The sequence below is a fragment of the Corvus moneduloides genome, chromosome 4 (assembly GCF_009650955.1).
Source record: "Corvus moneduloides isolate bCorMon1 chromosome 4, bCorMon1.pri, whole genome shotgun sequence".
NCBI lineage: Eukaryota > Metazoa > Chordata > Aves > Passeriformes > Corvidae > Corvus > Corvus moneduloides.
In genome coordinates, this window is record NC_045479.1 from 18,077,939 (window position 1) to 18,096,671 (window position 18,733).

General features: G+C 43.6%; 1 protein-coding gene across 3 annotated transcripts in view; it reads left to right on the forward strand.

The window, feature by feature from the left end:
* Positions 1–18,733, forward strand: part of TMTC1 (transmembrane O-mannosyltransferase targeting cadherins 1) — a 139,166-nt gene that overhangs the window by 17,046 nt on the left and 103,387 nt on the right. For all 3 annotated transcript variants that reach the window (XM_032105560.1, XM_032105561.1, XM_032105559.1), the window contains exon 5: positions 773–979. In XM_032105560.1, the coding sequence (XP_031961451.1) occupies positions 773–979 (207 nt within the window). The remainder of the gene's footprint in view (positions 1–772; positions 980–18,733) is intronic.

The window sequence follows — 18,733 nt, forward strand, 5'->3', positions numbered from 1 at the left end:
GGTTAACACTTGCATTTACAGCCTGACAGGCCTGTTTTAGGAGCTGCCTGGCTAAAGGGAACACAACTGTTAATTAACTGGAGGAAAATCTGTGCCTTCCTCCTCCCTCCTTTCCTCAGTCTCCCCCTTCCCATAGGCCCACATAAATAAAAGCTTGACTTCTTCAAGCTATTTTTTTGTTTTAGTGGTGGCCAGTTGCCCAGATGTGGCACTATTTAGCTTGTAGGAATGAAGCTTTTTAGCCCAGATGTGCTGTATTCTCATGTCTTCTCTTGTTGCTCGTATTGTGCATTTATCTCTCTGTTTGTGATGCTCAAGATTTTATGAGTGTATTTGAATTTAAGGGGCAGGAGAAAACAAACAGTCTACTACGTGTTGCTGAAAACTTACCTGCTCCTTCTTCCAACCTGTACAGATTTGTTTTCTGTTTAAAAGTGGTGGGACATCATTTGTTTTCTGGAGCAAAAAATTAGGAATGACAGCACAGTGCTTCTCATCTTAACAGAGGTCCAGAGAACAGCTTGATACAGGAGTGCTCATCTTCTGTTGCTGTCAAGTCTCTTCCTCTAGATCTAATTAGGAACTAATAAATACTGTCCTCTCAGCACACAAAAACTTTGTTTTGGATTAAAGAAATGTTGTCTGTTGTAGTTTGATACCACGTTGTGCCGATTCCATAATGTTCAACCTTTTGATAAGTGAAAGTGCAACAAACTAAAAATCCTTAAATGCTTTTCTTTCCCCTTTCCCTTCTTTTTCTCCCTTTTCTCAGGAGAAACGGGGGCATTCTCCAGAGGCCTGCCCGGCCGCCCGTGGCCTCTCGGTGTGGCTCTCCGCAGGTGCCCCTGTCGGGCCGGGAGAACGGGAAGCAGCGCTTTGCTCACCGGGGCGCCTGGAGCTCCTGCCACCCGGCATCGCCCGAGGAGCAGCCGAGCGGGGGCCTGGCCGTGCCCAGCAGAGCCATGTGGGCCATTCGGAGGTACTGCTGCCTACTCCCGCTCCATTCCAGTGTACTTTGCAGCTGCCTTAAGATGTCGACTCGCTCACTTTGTTTTAGCCATTTTTATCCTGAAATTGCTGTGATTTTTCTTGTGCTGCTGGAGAGGGAAGACAGGAGGAGGTGGAAGGAGGGTTAAGGGAAAAAGGAGGAGAGAATATCTGAGGACTTGTCAGTGTTTTTGTTCTTTGATACTTGTATTTGTCTCTGTTTTCCCTAATGGATAGTATCACAGAATTCTCTAGAAAAGACCTCTAAGATTATCAAGTCCAGCCATTACCCCAGCACTGCCAAGCCCACCACTAAACTATGTCCCTAAGTGCTGCATCTACATGTCCTTTAAACGCTTCAGTGATGGTGACTCCACTGCTTCCCTGGGCAGTCTGTTGTTGACAATCCTTTCAGTGAAGAAAATGTTCCTAATATCCAATTTAAGACTTCCCTGGCACAACTTGAGGCCATTTCCTCTTATCCTATTGCTTGTTACTTGGGAGAATAGACTGATGCCCACAACAGGGGGCAGGAGGTTATCAATATAAAAAAATACCTCCTGTCTTGCTTCATGATCTTGTTCCTTGTTTCTTCTACTCATGTTTCTTCCTTTCTTCCTACTGCTCCTTTCTCCCCTCCTTTGCTTTGTGCTTTTTCCAGACACCCTCCCTCTTGCCCCCGCTTTTGGGAACATCCCTTTCTTACACAAGGGGAAAGCCTCTAGTTTGCCAGCCTCTTCAGGAGAGGCTGCAGAAGTTGTGTTGGAGAGCCCATGCACGTGGGATGGCTTCAGAGTGAGCTCCTCCACGCTGCCAATTGGCATTTGCTTCTTGGCAGCTGCCTCTTCAAGTGTTGTGAAGGATTTCTGCACATGGCAAATCAAGCCCTGCATATACATAGCTACTTTCTGTTTGAAAAGGGGCTCTCTGGTGGTGTAAGCTGCTCAGCTGCTCTCTTCTCAAGTGACTGACTGTGTACAACACACTTGCAACAACTTGCTGTGTGAGGGTTAGCCGTGGGATGCCCAAAGTGGAGCTGGCTTGGTCCCAGTGGCTGAGAGGGAAGCGTGCCTGTGAGAGCTGTGCTGTTGACATATTATATGATATGAAGTAGGAAGAACTCAAGACAATTTCTCTATTAAAATATATTCTGCGTTAAAAAAAAAAAGGAAATCCTTGCTATAGAAGAAAAGAGAAGGAAAAAATGAAGTTGCTGTCAAATCTAAGATTAATTGCGCAATTTTTCCTTGTAATTCATGTTGGCTTGTGTAGGTCTTCTTCCATGGCAAAAGGGGGAGGGGAAGACAAAGCTTTAAATATTTCAGAAGCTCCAAAATTTGTGGACAGGTTTGGTACAGTGTTCCAGTTTGGCTTCAGGTATCTTGTTTAGTGCACCAGATTACTAACTGGAAGGTTTCAATTAGAATAAAGTAGTAGTGCAATGATCTATACTTTTAAGTACTTGTAATGTGATCAAGTAGGTTTCTATTTAATAATAATTTATTATACATCTTCTTACTAGAGCTAACTGAAAAATGCAGGAAGATGTAATGGAGGAATTAAGGGAATTGGTCTAATTAGCAGCAACTGGAGCTAGTTATGTAAATTCTTGGTGCAGAGATATTTTTGTTCTTTATTGTCACTTGCTCTTATCTTCAGCTATCCAGTGAATATGTGGGTTGCAGTCCCAGTTGCCTTCAGGAGTAAGGAATGAGTTAGTCTGGATGAAATTGTAGGTTTTATCACCACAATTTATTGCAATTTTGAGTAATGCTGGCGTATGCTGCTGAAATGAGGTAACTAGAATCTCTTGTGGGTTGGATCCATCTCCCTGAGTTTTAAAACCTGAAAGAGGCTTGTGAGTGTGTGTGCCTTTGCATATGATAAAAATAGGGAAGGACAGACAGGAACTTTCATGTCAGGCTTGTACTTCTGTTTGGGGTAAGTGTCCTGTTGAAAATCAGTGTCAATGGCCATCGTCACTCATTCTCTTTTTCATGATTTGTTGAGGCCACTGAAAACTGGAATCTATTTTTTTACCTTTTTTCTTTTTTTTAATTGGCTTTGGTTGTGCCAGGTCCTACGTGCCTCGCACTCTGTGTTGCTGTGTGGTCCAGCCCACAAACACCTGCATGCCACCTAATCACTCTGATGGTTTTGAGCTGTGTAAATGAGCTGAGAACTGCAGTCTAAGCTTCTTGAAAAACAACACTCCACAATAGCTTGCATACTGTTGAAACTGAAATCTCTGTTTCTCTTTGGTGTCCTAGAAGCTCATTTTTATTGTGTCTGCTGGTGGTGAGACTCTTCCCTTGGAATGGACAATAGAGTGGAATTAATGCTGCTGTTTTCCATGTATATGAACTGTTGCATGAGGTTTTTTTGTGGGTTATTGTAGCAGGTTTGGTTTGAACCGGGCAGAAACACCAATTTAGTGTAGTGGTTTGGTCCAAAATACTTATTACTGTTTACTTTCTGTGGGATAAGAATTAGGAGAAACACAGAGCAGGCACCAAACTTGAAAGAATAAAAATAAGTAGATTAACAGACCTAAAAGGAGGAAAAAAAAAAAATCATACCACACCTTCAAAACTCTTCTCCTCCCCCCACCTTCCTCCCTTCTCCCACTGCCAATGTAAAAAGACAACCCTTGAGATGCTCAGTCTATTTACCACTTCCATAATAACCTTGTTCAGTCCATTTAGGAAGAGGAGTCTCTCTTGCTCGTGCTATGAAAACATTATCACAACGAAACAGCCGCCCGGGGTGGTTCTCTGCTCACATCATGTGAGTCCCTTCCCCCTGACTTGCAGCTTTTCCCACAACTGCTTTCGAGGGTCCACTCTTGAATTACTGGGGTAGAATTCTAAGGTTGAGCCGTTCAGAACCAAAGTTTTCTTCACCCATCTCTGGGAGCATTTAATCTCTAAGAATAGAGGCCCTCCTCCTTCCCTGAGAGCAAAGGGTCCTCATCTTCATCTCTAGGACTATCTCTGGGAGCATCTCTAGGAACTGAGGCCTTCTCCTTTCCCATTTGGAGCAAAAGTCCTCATTGTTTCCATCTCTCCCTGTTCAAACTTCTCATGAAATTACAGCTGCTTCAGCATCTGCCTATCTCAGCGCAGGTGCTTTTGCTTACGAGTTGAACACTCCACCCCCCATATCTTCATGAAATTACAACGGGTACTCTGATATATCATAGCTTTACAACAGAATTTCAGCTTTAAGCATCTCCTCTTTCTCTTCCCTCAGGTTTTCAGCTCTTCACAGCACTAAAAGGGTTAATCTCACCTTGGCCTTGCAGCTGGAATTTTGCTTATCACTGTTGGTCACATGAACTTTTGCCAGACAGCAGGGCAGCTTTCGGCTGAATCTTGGCCGCACTGGAGAGGGGGAGCCGAGCCGCTCCGGCTGCTCCCAGCAGGGCTGTGGGGGGGTTCCACGGGTGGAACAGGGCCCATCGGCTCCAGGATGGCCGTGGCCCGGCCCGGCCTGGCCCGAGCAGGGCCTGGGCTGGGCCCGCTGGCCCCCCCACGGGGCCCGCAGCCACCTGTCCCAGCACCGGGAACGAGAGAGAGCTCTGCCCGGGGCTTGTCTATTCGTAAGTGTGGATCACAGAGGCAGTCACAACTTTAAGTGGCTCAAAGAACTGTCCATATTCAAACTGGCCAGCTGATAGGTTCTGTCAGGTCACAGAGGAAGCTGTAAGCACCCCTTTGCAAGAACATCACTTCCAGGACTATGCTTTGCTAACCCATGACAGTTATTTTTATTTATGTATTTTATTTTAATTTTTTTTTGCCAGGTTACAGAAAAAGCAGGTGTACCTGGAGCTGTGCCCAACAGCATCACTTTAAATCTGTGTTGTATGTGTAAAAGAGAGTGTGGGAATGCACTAGTCATTAGCATTGTGGGATCCAGGCCCAAAACCCCATTGATCCAAAATTCAATGATCTCCTAAAGGCTATAGCAGGGATAAATGTGATCTGATGACTAAACTGATCTGGTGGCACTGTTGTTTCCTCTTACAATAGCAAGAGAAAGAAGATGGAAATGCTCTGCAGAATGTGGTGCATTCCAGAGATGTCTGCACTGGCCCTAAGTTTGATAAACTATGAGGAAAAATATGTTGAGGTCATAACACATCTTCCCTGAGTCCCTGTGCAGTGTGCGTGGTCAGGGTTTGAGCTGAAACAGATGCTGTCCTTCAGCATGAAGGAAGAGCAGAGGGAGAGGTGGGGGGAAAGCGCTGGCACACACAATGTGTGGCTACATAGCAATTGCTTGGCTTTTCCTCACTGGCTGCTTCTATTTCCAATCTTTGTGTAGCAATGATGCTTTAATTTTTTTTTTCTTTTTTAATGAGTATGATAGTATGCTTAAAACAGTAAGTTAGTGTTCAAAAAGAAGAAGTCTCAGCTGAATTTCCCCATGCCACACAGTACAATGCTACATTCTAGATTCGTAACTGATACAGACAGAATAGTGGGACCAGTTTCCCAGATGTGGGCTATCATGTGTGCAAACTTCCCCTTTTCTTGTATTTGTTAGAGGGTGTTTGATAGGAAGGTGTGGGTATGAAACTGCCTGGGTTATAAAAGTGCTAGGAAGACACTTTTTGTTAGATGTGGTACAACTTTCTTAAATTTTGGTAAGTTGTTCTTAGTTGCACTTACACACCCTGGAGGTCAGTGGTGGTTGTGTTCATACACAAAGCACAGCAGGAAAAAGCAATGTGTGCCTCTGAGAAAGCAGTAAGGTAACCATTATTTATGTTGTATGTGTGCCCCTGACCAAAATAAGGCAGAAGAAAAACCTGGATACTTGACTCTGACCTAAAAGTTCCTTGCTGTGCAACAGCAAAATAGCAAGGAAGTGTTAAAGGGCTTTGCAAACACCACAGCAAAAGCTGGTGGAGAAATTCCAGGACAGTTTGAGATTCAGTCTATGGTGAGAAAGGTCTGGGAGCCTAGCAGTCAAAATGCTTTTCTTCTCTAGGAAAGCAAAATGAGTAATCTGGAGCATGAAGCAATAGAGCCAGCCTAGGCTTTTCCTTTCCTCTTTCACTGGTGAAGTCCTCAGGGTTGTGAGATTTTGCAAATAAAGGCTCAAGCTCCTACTCTGTGGTACTCAGAGCAAAGGTTGGTCTTGGATTGCCTCTGTGGGAAAGCAGAGAAAGGGAAGCGCTGCATTGTCACTGGCTATAGGCTGATTTCTTTTTTTCCCTAATTGATAATTGAAACTGAACTGAGAATAGGACAATGCAAGTTAGCTCCAGAAGGCAGGTAGGGCCCTGAGTCCTAAGGCCTGGGGAAGCACAGTGTGTGCTGAAAGATGGCAGATTAGGTAAGTGTTCTTGCTATCCTGGGATCCGTGGGATGCTGCTTCTGTGGTGTTGGAAGTTTTTTTAATTCTAGCAGGTTTGCTAAGGCTCTGCTGTTCTTGTTATTTAGTAAGCTTAAGTTATGAATGAAGTTTGGCTGCCTCTGGGGAGATGTGTTGCAGAGGTGGATTTGGCCTGTGGTTTACTCTTTTCTGAACTCGGTTCTTAAGATTGTTTTTCCATTGTGAGTCTGAGCAATAGCTCTCTCTACTGCTGTGTCTGTACAGTCTGTGTAGGAAATGTTGAGTGAATCTTTTTCCCTGCAGTCAGTGAATATATTTATTGTCATGCACAGATGGTACCTGAGGCCACCAGAAGGCTCTGCTAGAGTCTAGAAACATTGGAGATATGGGTGCCCCTATGCTCACAGCCTTAGATTCAGCCAAGGGTTTACATGCTCTGGCCTGTAACTGTCTTCCAGAGAACCCTTGTGTAATCTTGGGAAAATAATTACATCTCTCTCTTCCCATGGCACATGCTGGAAGACGAGGCACAGTAATGCATGCTGCTTTTCCACCTCCATTTGTGTGATGTGCTTGTTGTTTTAAGATTTCTGTTCCCCTCCAAAAAAAAGAAACAAAGCCAAGGGCTCTCTCTTAGGCATGCGTGTGCCATTATGTGCCTTAATTTTTGAAATCTTCGAGTGCTGTTTCCGTACAAGTAACTGAACTCACTGCTTGCAGATTGAAGTTTAGTTAAGAACAGCGCTGCTTTGGTACGGTGATGACTAAGGTTGCATGCATGCAGAAAAAGACTTGTTTAGACTTCATTGTGCTGCAAAATTATGCACTCACCAGGTAAGAAAGACCTGATTTAATTTTGGCCTCGTTATGTGTTTATATTGTGACAGTCTTTAATTACACTAGCACATAGCTTTTTCTTTTTTGCACAATCCCTGCTCGATTCATTGCCCAGAATGGATGGTGCTCACTTAATGAGTAGCTATTCAATATTTTGTTTCTTCCTGGTCCAGAGCATTGCCCCGTGCCCTATTTACTTCATATTATTCAAGTCCTGCTCTGAGACAGATTTACAGCTTCTCAATAATTCCTCTGTGTACAGACTACCAAGTGCTGGTATTTCCTTGCAGTTTGTTACTTTAGTCTGTAACCTTTTAAGGTACTTTTGGCATAGTTTCTGGATGTGTAACTTCCTGACTATTCGGAACAAGTAAAGTGAATAGCCAGAAATTTTGTAGTGGGGAACCACATGGATGTTAAGAATTTGATTCACCTTTGTATTTACTTCATGGACATCTGCTGGTTGGGCAAGCAGACTAGCTGGTGCCAGCAGTGCCCTTTAGGAGTCAGGATTGAGAGATGAGGGACCTTTTCCTTTAGATGTTTTCAGACAGAGGAGACACAATGATACAGCATTCCCTTCCAGACTCGGAGAGGAGTGAACCTGGCCCAGCATGTGCAGCTTCTTCCGGCAGCCCTTTCCTTCCTCTCTCCCCAGTTTGTTGTCCTGCCTCATCTACTGCAGCCTGTCCTCATCTCTTTTCTTGTTTGCTTTTCCTTAGTCATTTAATTGTTTCCAGTCTTTGCTCCTCAGGCTTTGCCTTTTGGATCTTGCTGCTTTCCTCAAGAGCTACTGTGTCAGTCTCACTCCCATGGTCCCTCCTGTACTCCTGTCCCCTAAGTCCTTGCCCAGCCAATTCAAGGGCCCTGATCTGTGTCCTTGTACTGCCTGTTGCATCCTCCATGTGCTCCTCACTCCTCCCATCTCTCTGGTTCAATTTTCTGCCGTGGGAGCTTTGCCCAGCATGGGAGCAAGGTCCCTCTGGATTCTTTGAGCTGTCAGCACTCACTGTCTTTGCTTATCTCCTCCTTCGCTCTGCATAGGTTTCTGCTCCACAAGCTGCAAACCCCAGTTTCTTTTTGACCTCATTTCTCCAGCTTTGGGGGTTCAGCTCTCCTCTGCCTATAGCTAAATTGTGAGTTTTCCCTTTGCTTCCTGCCTGGGTTTGAGGAGGAGGGAGAGTGGAGGGCCAGGCAGAAGCCAGGAGCCTGCTCTACTCTGGTGCTTGGGGTGGAGTGGAGCCACAGCTGATCTCACTCTTTGCTTCCTTGTGGCTGGAAAAGTAGGCACTTGTGCATGCGCTTGTTTGAATAGAAGAAGGTTAGTTTTAAATTTGACACCCTTTGTTGGATCTGTGTTTCAGCCACTGTTCTGGATAGCACTTTTCTTGCAGTACAGAAAAACACCTCTCTCCCTCTTTTTAAATACTTCCTAGAAGGAAGTGGAAAGTAAATACTTTCTCCTGGACTATTTATATGTGACAGTACCAAGAGGCCCTGTTTATTTCAGTAAGCAGTGAATAAACTGAAGTAGTTTGCCTTCATGTACATTGAATGTCAGAAAAAAGGGACAAGACTGAGTCTGATGTTATTTTTCTTAGCTGATGATGGCTTAACACGTTCTAGCTTTTTTTTTCCTTCTTTTTAGAGAAGATTATTTAAACTTTAAAGATCTTTTAGACTTTCATTTAGTTCATTAAAATCCATTTTTGTGGAAACTGTGCCTGGGACAAAGAACGGTGCTGTGCAGAACAGAGTCAGGAGGAAAAGTTAATGACTGGTTTTGGTGGGTTTGGGTTTCTTTTTTCCCTGTCTTCTGAAAGATGCTGATCGCTTATTCATTTGTGTGCAGAGGGAGAGGGTTTTTTTTCTCTCATTAATGGGAGTTGCTTTTAAGCCCTGCAGTTGCAGTCACTTCATTGTACATCAGTCTCTTCTGTTCCCTGTGCTGCTAATTGGAAATCCCCAATTTGTAGGTGCAGCCTGTGTGTCCCAGAGCTGACTCACAGGAGCCTCTGTTCATTCCCTTTACTTCACAGGACTGCCTTTCTATTCACAGTTCATGGCAGTCTCATTAAAGCAGTGTTTGAAACAGCAGCATGCCCGTGTTCACTGGCTTTCTCTGAAAGCCCTGTAAACCAGTGTCAAAGAATTAACAGCAGCTGAGAAACAAGAACAAACCCTAATGGCTTGCCAGGTCATTTCCTTGCAGCAAATCTGGGTTAGTTTGGCACACAACAGTATTTCAGTCACCCAGGAAACAAAAAAAAAAGCCCCAACCACAACACCTGAAGATGGATGATACCCAGATTATTGCAGGTATTTCCCTGGATAGCAAATCTAATTGAACAATTTCTCTTACGCTTTGGCTGTCGGGCACATTTTTGGACATCTAGTGGAAACTTTTAGGCTGTTCTCAGGAGTGAAGGGATCAGCTGTAACCACCTACCTCATTAATGACTGATGCTTTTCAAGCTGGTCCATGTCTCCTCTGTGAACCTGCTAATCACAGCATGTATTAAGTGAAGGACAGCAGACTCTCAGGACTAAGTTACTTGGCTTTAAGTGTTCACTGGCTGATACAAGCAATCATTTGCTTGAAACCACGAGGACACCAATCTCATCAAGGGCGACTTTAGGTGGATGATTTCAGTTGTGTGATAAGTGTTACTTTGATTTTTTTTTTTTAATATGAAGTAGCTGTTGAGACTTAATATTTGATTTAAAAAGTCTAAAAAAACCCAACCTGCTAGCATGTGTAATGCTTCTCCCATCCTCCCTGTATGCTTTCCAAGATGAACAGATTCTTCCCTGACTAGAAACTTAATCTTCAAGTTAATCTAAAGTAGAGTATTAAATCCTCTTTCACATTTCTAATGCAGTTATCCCAATATTCTTTTCCAACGAGTGCATTAGAAACCTTAATCTTCTACTTGGCTTGGAAATGCTGGAACACACTTCTCTCTCTTGATCTTTGAAATGCAGATTTTTTGTTTCTATTCTTTTTAGCAGTTTCCAGAATGTGAATATCCAGGAAACTGCAGTGCAGAAGGGACTCTTGTAAATGCATTCCACATTCTCAAACATCCATGCTGAAATTCGGATATTGGCCAAAGTAAGCTGTGAAAGGCCAGGTTTGTGCTTGGGTTGTTGGAATGTTGCTGTCGAGTGTTTGCTTTCCAGGTCCGACAGGTCTCGCAGCATCTGGCGACACCCTGCTTTGCCTTATGAATTCTCATTGCCTGCCACAGCTGATCATGGAGTGGTTTATATGATAGTCTTCCACTGGAATATGCTGTGGTGGTTGTTTTGATTTTTTTTTTTTTTTAACCTCCTTTCTAAAAGTTAGGTTTGGTTGTCTTAAGAAAATGTCATTCTTTTGCCGTGTGGATAATGCAGTTGTTCCCTCTGTTTAAAGCTTTGATTGGCAGCATGTTTCCTGTAGATCCTCTGCTCAGGCTGGGGGCTGAAGTCTGCTCAAATCTCTCCTTTTTTGACCTGTGAAATCCCTTGGTTTTGCAAATCAGCTCTAGAGTAAGGAAATAATAAACATGAAATTAGTACTTTGAAACTAACTATGGTTGCACATTGGTTGTGCTAGTATAAAAAGTATGGAATAAAGTACAGTTCCATTTAATCTGTGAAAGATGCCAACAAACCCTCTGGCTGTTCTTCCAAAGAGGAAAATTAGCAGGAAAAGCTTGAGAAGAAAGTCTTCCACTGATTGTTCAAAAGAAAATTCAGGGAAAGAGTAATTATCAGTTAGAGGTGGAAGGGAGATGGAACATTACCGTTATATCCTTCCCATAAAACGCAGCTTTATCCTCTCATAGACCACTGTTACACATGCAGCTCCTACAAGACCACGTTAGGAATTTCTGTAGAGTCAAGCTGGTGTAAAATGATGGCCTTGGGTTCTCTTGGAATATTTTGGCATTAGCTGATTTAATTGAATTTACCATAATCTCTGCCTAATCTCGTGACAGCAGTTTGTATCACTGCACCTGTGAGTTATCTGTAAATGTTCGAAGCAGAGATGTTTCTTTTGTTTTCTGGTAGTAAACTCAATTAATTTGTTGTTGTTGTTCTCCCTCTTCTCCCCTGTTCTCTTCCATAATTATATCATGCATTCATTTCAGCAGATGAATTGCTTAGAATACAAATGTTTTTGGTAGAAGCATCAGGAGTTTTCATTTTAGAAAGCTGTCACCTGGTCTGTGGTCTAAATGGCTGCTAATGCTGGTCTTTCTAATCAATCTGTTATGATCAGCATTCCTTTGTTGATCTTGGCTGGCATACTGTGGATTCACTGTCATGACCCTGCCTATGGTCCTGAATGGTATCTCCATCATGAAATTACTCAGTATGGAAAATGAAATTCCTTCATTCGTTGCCCATACAAGCTTTTGGAGATGGTGGATAGCTTTCCACCCAGAAGGCATTTGTTCATACATTTGGTCTACTGACATGCATTAATATAAATACAAGAATTTTTGCATGATATTTCTTCAAGGAAAACAAACACACAAACAAAGAATTCCTTTTAAGTTAGGATTTGTCTGTTGGACTCCTATCAGTATATTTAACATAATAGCAGAAATTTGTGGGGGCACCATATCAAACCAGCAATCCATCTAGGTCTGTGTTCTGGCTGCGGTCATTACTGGATGCTTACAGAGAAGAGAAGAATGGGAATGGGGCCAGGACAGGGTTATCTTTCCTTACTGTGGCTGCTGAACGTGTGCCAGGCATTGATTTAGAGTCCATGGATCTGGATGCTGTATCTAGAGCACTGTGTTTAAGGCTCTCTGTGGACCTGTCCTCTGTGGAGTTGCCTAATTTCCTTTTTAGAACCCTTCTCTCCTCCGACTTTGAGGGCCTCTTGTTGCAGTGAGTTCTGTGATTTTAATTACACACCATATAAAGGAATCTTTTTGTTTGCTTGAAACCTGATAATTTCATTGGGAGCCCTTTGACTTTGTGTGATAAGAAGTAGAAAGTAATGTTGCTGGTTCCCTTCCCCAGGCCCTTCATAATTTTACAGTATCTCTGTGTACTCCCTTCCCAGGGTGGAGAGCCCTGTTCTCTCTCCTCTCTCGTCATGCAGACACCATTCCATGTGTCTGATGAGCCTTATTACCCTTTCCTGTACCTCTTCGATCTCTGTTAGATCCTTTGGGAAGTGGGCAGAGGAAGGGAAGGTCTCAGAATAACGTGCAGTACTCCAGATGCTGGGACTTGGATTTTTATGCGTTGTATTATTACTTCTGTTTTTCACAAGCTGCAATTTTTTTTTTGGTGCTGATTTATGGCATCACTTTTTTCTTTATTGTTTATTCTTTTGTTTTGACTGGAGTCTGTTTAGGTAATATGTGCAGTAAAAATCTGAATGGAAAAATCTGAGGATATTTTATTACTGTGTTTTCTGTTGTGTGTAGTGGCTTTGGCTGCATCTGCCTGGCCTGTTCCCCAGTCCATGGGAAAGACTGGAGCAAGATGCTGAACTAAGCTAAGCCTGGCTGGTTTTGGGGCCAGAGATGACACCAGTGAAGTCTGCAGCTGCTATATCTGGGTCTCAGTTGCCCAGATGGGGGGTTACACTATACCCTTCCCTTCTTAACTGTTGTTTGGGGATCAGTACTATCTTAAAGCTACCTTGGCTTGGGCAAAGCTTGTGGGCTGAGTAGAAGGGCAGAATCCCCTCATGTCTGTGCTCAGGGGGAAGCGTTACCTCTCTAAACCAAAGGGCAGAAAGTTGGAACATTTGCCCTAATTCCCACACATAAAATCTGACATAAAGCAGAGACTTAATCTAGGATTTCCCAAATCTTAAGCAGATGTACCTCAACAAAATCTTCCTCCCAGTAAATGGACAATTTCTTTCTTAAAATTTGCTGAAAGGATGGAGCCCCTCTGTCCTCCTCTGCTTTCCTGGAAGCTGAAAGCTTCAGCATTTGTTGCTTTTGAGTACAAAGATCTAGACAGTGCAAGCAGTGATAGCTGCTATCCCAGGGCTTTCATGTCACTATTTGTTGCATTATTTACTTTGATCTGATTTGGCCTCTTGACTCCATCAAAAGCGCCTTTCAATGTGAATTAATTACGAGAACTGCATTTTCTTCTTTCAATTGCCTTTAAAAGAGAAATAAATGCTCCCAGGTGGCATTAGGGAAGGAGAGAAATGGTTTTTTTCTCTGCACAAGCCATGCTTTTGTCATGGACCAAAGGCTTTCTCTGCCTTCCTTTACACTTTTGGAGTCTGCTGTTTTTATGGCTTGAATGTGCTTTTTCCTGGGAGTTTGGAAACGCCAGAACTGAATGAGACCCCTCAGTGGCATACCAGCCCAAATGAGCAGCTTTCTCATAACAAAGATGACTTTAATATTGCAGCAGAACACTCAGTTAATTATGAGGTGTGAATAAGGAATATGTTTCACAGTGCTTTGGCAATTTTCCTGGGTTCACTGATCCATAAACAAGATTATTCCCTAATAGTCCTTCATCTCCACCATTATTGCACAAGGATATTCAACTTTAAATTAAATTAAAAATTATCATCGTTAAAGTTAGTTGAGCCATGGCTAATCTTTTGAGACTGTTTCCAGGATTAACTATTTTAGATTTGCTCAGTTATTTGGGGAAGAGAGAATTTTTTGTCGTTCTTCCTGTGCCATTTTTATAAAGGCCACACTGTAGCAACCCTCTGCTGGGAAATGTGAATTAGACCAGTTTTTCTTTCTTTCTTTCTTTTCAAAGTCCTTGACACTTCAGGCAGCTGATGTTTTAGGGGGGAAGTGCTTCTTCAAGGTACGTGGCAGTTTTTTTACAGTTCTTTCAGCTTTTGCTAACCCAAGAGCAAGGGACTAAATTTGATTCCTGACTGCCAGCTGTCCAGCCCAGCTCTGTCTGTGGCCCTCAGCCAGTTTGTATGGGAGGGAAATGACACAGGCTATTGGTGCAGAACTGTCACACAGTTTGTGATCTCTCTGGGTTGTGCAGAGCTGCAACTCCTTGAAGTAATTTTTACCATTACTTGAGCATCACTGTAGATTTTTAAGGTCAAGAGGGACCATTTATGATCATCTAATCTGATCTAGAGCACGGTGCAAGAGACAGAGCTCCACGTAAGAATTACTGCATGAAGCCTGTGTTTCTCTGTGAGCTGTGTCACACATCTGTCAGCAGCCCTGAATTTAAAGACTTGATGTGATGGAGTATTTGAAGTAATCCTTAGGTGGATGGTTGCAGCAGTAGGCTGTTCTCGCTGTTTAAAATGTGCCTATTTCTAGTCTGATCTATCTAATTTCAGCTGCCAAGCACTGCATCTCATTATGTCTTTTTCCAGCAGATTAAACAGGGCTCTCCTTGCTGAAAGTTTTGCAGTCTGTGATTGTTGTTTTATCGTTTTTCCAGACAGACTAAAGGCTGGGCTTCCTCTGGGTACATCTACTCAGCAGCTGCTGTTGTGATGTAGTTTATGTATTTGGATTGGAACAAATCTCAGATTAGATAGTTGGGTCCTGTTAATAATATGTCTGCACTGGCATGGAGATCAGAGTGGGTGAAGCAAGCTTTCTGAGCATTTGCCAATCTTTCTTTGTTTTGTTGTTGTTTTTAAAAAATTTTTTCCTTTGGGTGTCATACTAAACTGTTTGAAAGCAGTAAAATACAGCTATGTTTTGCAGCGCAAAATTAACATATTGTGGAAGTCAGTGAGTAAAACCAAACTGATTAAAGTTAGCGTATCTTTGATAACAAATCCCTATGGAGCAAGAACAAGCTCTTCCCATGTGCTTGTTGTGTTTTTAGCACAACAGTGTTTCAATCTTAATTGGAAAATTAGTCGTATGAGGAGGTGCACTTGATCTTGCATCTGCACGCCCAGATGACATTTGGATGGTGTGCCGCTCCTGATCTTAGGAGCGCTGCCACGCATCAGCAAACGCAAGTGCTCCAAGTCTGGAGTTGACATTTTGTCTGGAACGGCTGTGAGCGAACACGTGGTCTTTGAAATGCTGTGCTGAGCCCCTGCTCACACTGGTAAAGTTGGAGAAAAGGGAGTGGAGAAAATTTGGAGTGATTGTCCCTTTTTAACACAAGATTGTCCCTCACAATATAGGTCCTAGCAGATTTTACACTGAGTTTACTTTTAGAAACCAGAAAATACATAGATTGGTATCTTTATTTCACACCCAATATGTTTGATAATCAGGAAGCATAATTTCAGAGGGGAAAAATGCCTTCTGCTGAATTGCTGGCAGCCTTACCTGGAGTGTGTAGGAAGCTGTCAGGAAAGCAGGGATGTCAGGTCTTGACCTACGTGGATGATGCTTCATTTGTGAGATTCAGTTAGACTAAAGTGCAAAGTAGTACGATTAATTTGGCTTCAGGTTCAGTGTTTAAGAATGCATTAGACAGAACTTCTGCATTATGCCTTTACACCAGATGAGGCTATGACCCAGCTGTCAGGCTACTCTGTGCTTACCATTATCTTTTACATGACTTTTCATATTCTCATATTTGATTTTTTTAAGCATCTGTCATTACCTCTCCAGAAACCCCTTACAAATAAGAGGTGCATCTTGCATAACTTAAGAGCAATTATTGTTCCATTACCAACTAATGAAGTGCACACTTGTATGAAAAGAACGATGACTCAAGATTTGATAAAGTTCAGTACGATTCTTAAGATAATTTCTGGAAGTGTTTTCTGCCTTCAAAGCTTATATTTTAATAGGTGGCAGATTTTATATGCAGTATCTTCCTTAAAAAGATACTAAGGAAGAAAAAACATATGTGAGAGCCTGAAAAAGGGAGCTGTTTCCATATCAAACTCAAGGCAGAGGTTTTGACAAAAGATGTCTCCCTGCCATGGGAGGACACCAGAGTTTGTGATTACTGATGTTGATTTAGTGTGGTGATTCAGTGTGTTCTTGTCCCCCCGGTAATTCTGTCAGGACATGAAGGAAGCTTCAGGGAAGGCAGGAGTCCTGGGAATTCAGTATGGCGTGGTGTAGCGGGTTGGGTTTGTAACCGGGCAGAAACACCAATTTAGTGTAGTGGTTTGGTCCAAAATACTCATTACTGTTTATCTTCTGTGGGATAAGAATTAGGAGAAACGCAAAGCAGGCACCAAACTTGAAAGAATATAAAGAAATTTATTAACAGACCTAAAAGAAGAGAGGGGGAAAAAAAAAATCATACCACACCTTCAGAACACTTCTCCTCCCTTCTCCCACTGACAATGTAAAAAGACAACCCTTGAGATGTTCAGTCTGTTTACCACTTCCATAATAACCTTGTTCAGTCCATTTAGGAAGAGGAGTCTCTCTTGCCCATGCTATGAAAACATTATCACAACGAAACAGCCGCCTGGGTTGGTTCTCTGCTTGCATGTGAGTCCCTTCCCCCTGACTTGCAGCTTTTCCCACAACTGCTTTCGAGGGTCCTCTCTTGAATTACTGGGGTAGAATTCTAAGGTTGAGCCGTTCAGAAACGAAAGTTCTCTTCACCCATCTCTGGGAGCGTTTCATCTCTAAGAATAGAGGCCCTCCTCCTTCCCTGAGAGCAAAGGGTCCTCCTCATCTTCATCTCTAGGACTATCTCTGGGAGCATCTCTAGGAACTGAGGCCTTCTCCTTTCCCATTTGGAGCAAAAGTCCTCATTGTTTCCATCTCTCCCTGTTCAAACTTCTCATGAAATTACAGCTGCTTCAGCATCTGCCTATCTCAGCGCAGGTGCTTTTGCTTACGAGTTGAACACTCCACCCCCCATATCTTCATGAAATTACAACGGGATACTCTGATATATCATAGCTTCACAACAGCTTTCAGCTTTAAGCATCTCCTCTTTCTCTTCCCTCAGGTTTTCAGCTCTTCACAGCACTAAAAGGGTTAATCTCACCTTGGCCTTGCAGCTGGAATGTGGCTTATTGCAGTGGAGGCGGGGGGAGCCGAGCTGCTCCAGCTGCTCCCAGCAGGGCTGTGGGGGGGTTCCGCAGGTGGAACAGGGCCCATCGGCTCCAGGATGGCCGTGGCCCGGCCTGGCCTGAGCAGGGCCTGGGCCGGGCCCGCTGGGCCCCCACACGGGGCCCGCAGCCACCTGTCCCAGCACCGGGAACGAGACAGAGAGATGTGGGGGGTTTGTCTATTTGTAAGTGTGGATCACAGAGGCAGTCACAACTTTAAGTGGCTCAAAGAATTGTCCATATTCAAACTGGCCAGCTGATAGGTTCTGTCAGGTCGCAGAGGAAGCTGTAAGCTTCCTTTGCAAGGACATCTCTTCTGGGACTATGCTTGCTAACCGATGACACGTGGTCATCCCTCAAGTTATGTTTGGAGAAGACTTTAGTTTTCATAGAATCATTAAGGTTGAGAAGGACCCTCAAGATCACGGAGTCCAACCATTACTAATCTAGCACCACTGTGTTCACCACTAAACTATAGCCCCAAAGTGTCTTTTGAACACTTCCAGGTTTGGTGATTCTTTCACTTTCCTGGGCAGCCTGTTCCAATGCCTGACCTCACTTTGAGTGAAGAAATTTTTCCTGATACTCAATCTAAACCTTCCCTGGCACAACTTGAGGGCATTTCCTGGTGTCTTATCACTTGTTACCTGGGAGAAGACACCGACCCCCAGGTCAGTACAACCTCCTCTCAGCACTGCAGGGGTTGTTGTGACCCAAGAGCAGGACACAGCACTTGGACGTGTTGAATCTCACAGAGTTGGCCTCGGCCCATTGATCCAGCCTGTCCAGATCCCTCTGCAGAGCCTTCCTGCCCTCGCAGATCAACACTCTCTCCTAGCTTGGTGTTGTCGGTAAACTGATAGAGAGAGCACTCAATCCCATTGTCCAGATCATTGATAAAGGTATTAAACAGAGCCCTGGGAACACCACCACTGAGTGGTCCCCAGCTCGATATAACTCCATTCATCACCACTCTCTGGGCCTGGCCCTCACCCAGATTTTTACCCCACGAACAGTGCACCTGTCCAAACCACGGGCTGCCAGTTTCTCCAGAGAAATGCTCTTGGGAGACGGTGTCAAAGGATTTAGCAAAGCCTTTTCAACTGGATAACGTTGCAGGGCTCTTGAGCGAGTCCAGATGGTGCTCCCAGGGCCTGCTTTTGAGATGTGGGATTTCCTGTGCTATCACCTGCAGGGTAATGCTCTCTGCCAGTTAGGAATTGTCTTCTCTTGGGCACCCCAAACACTGAGGTACTTAAGCAGGAAATTATTTTGAACATTCAGGTCCTTACGTTTAATGCTTTTTTGAGTAGAGCTTAGTGTGACGATCACGATCTGCTAATCCCTCTAGCAGAGTCCCCCAGTAAGTGGGACACATAATCATGATGATTACTGGGTCATTGCAGCAGAACAGCTGGCGCTGATTGCTGTAGTTCTGTTCCTGTTCAGCACAGAGGAGGTTTCCACATCTCCAGTATCCTCATGATAAGACTGCAGGCTTAGGGAATGGGATTTCAGTGCAGATCTCACCAGCTCACTAAACCTGCCTCTTGAGAGTCTTCTCACCTTCTTAAACTAGGCTTGGTGAATTTTAGA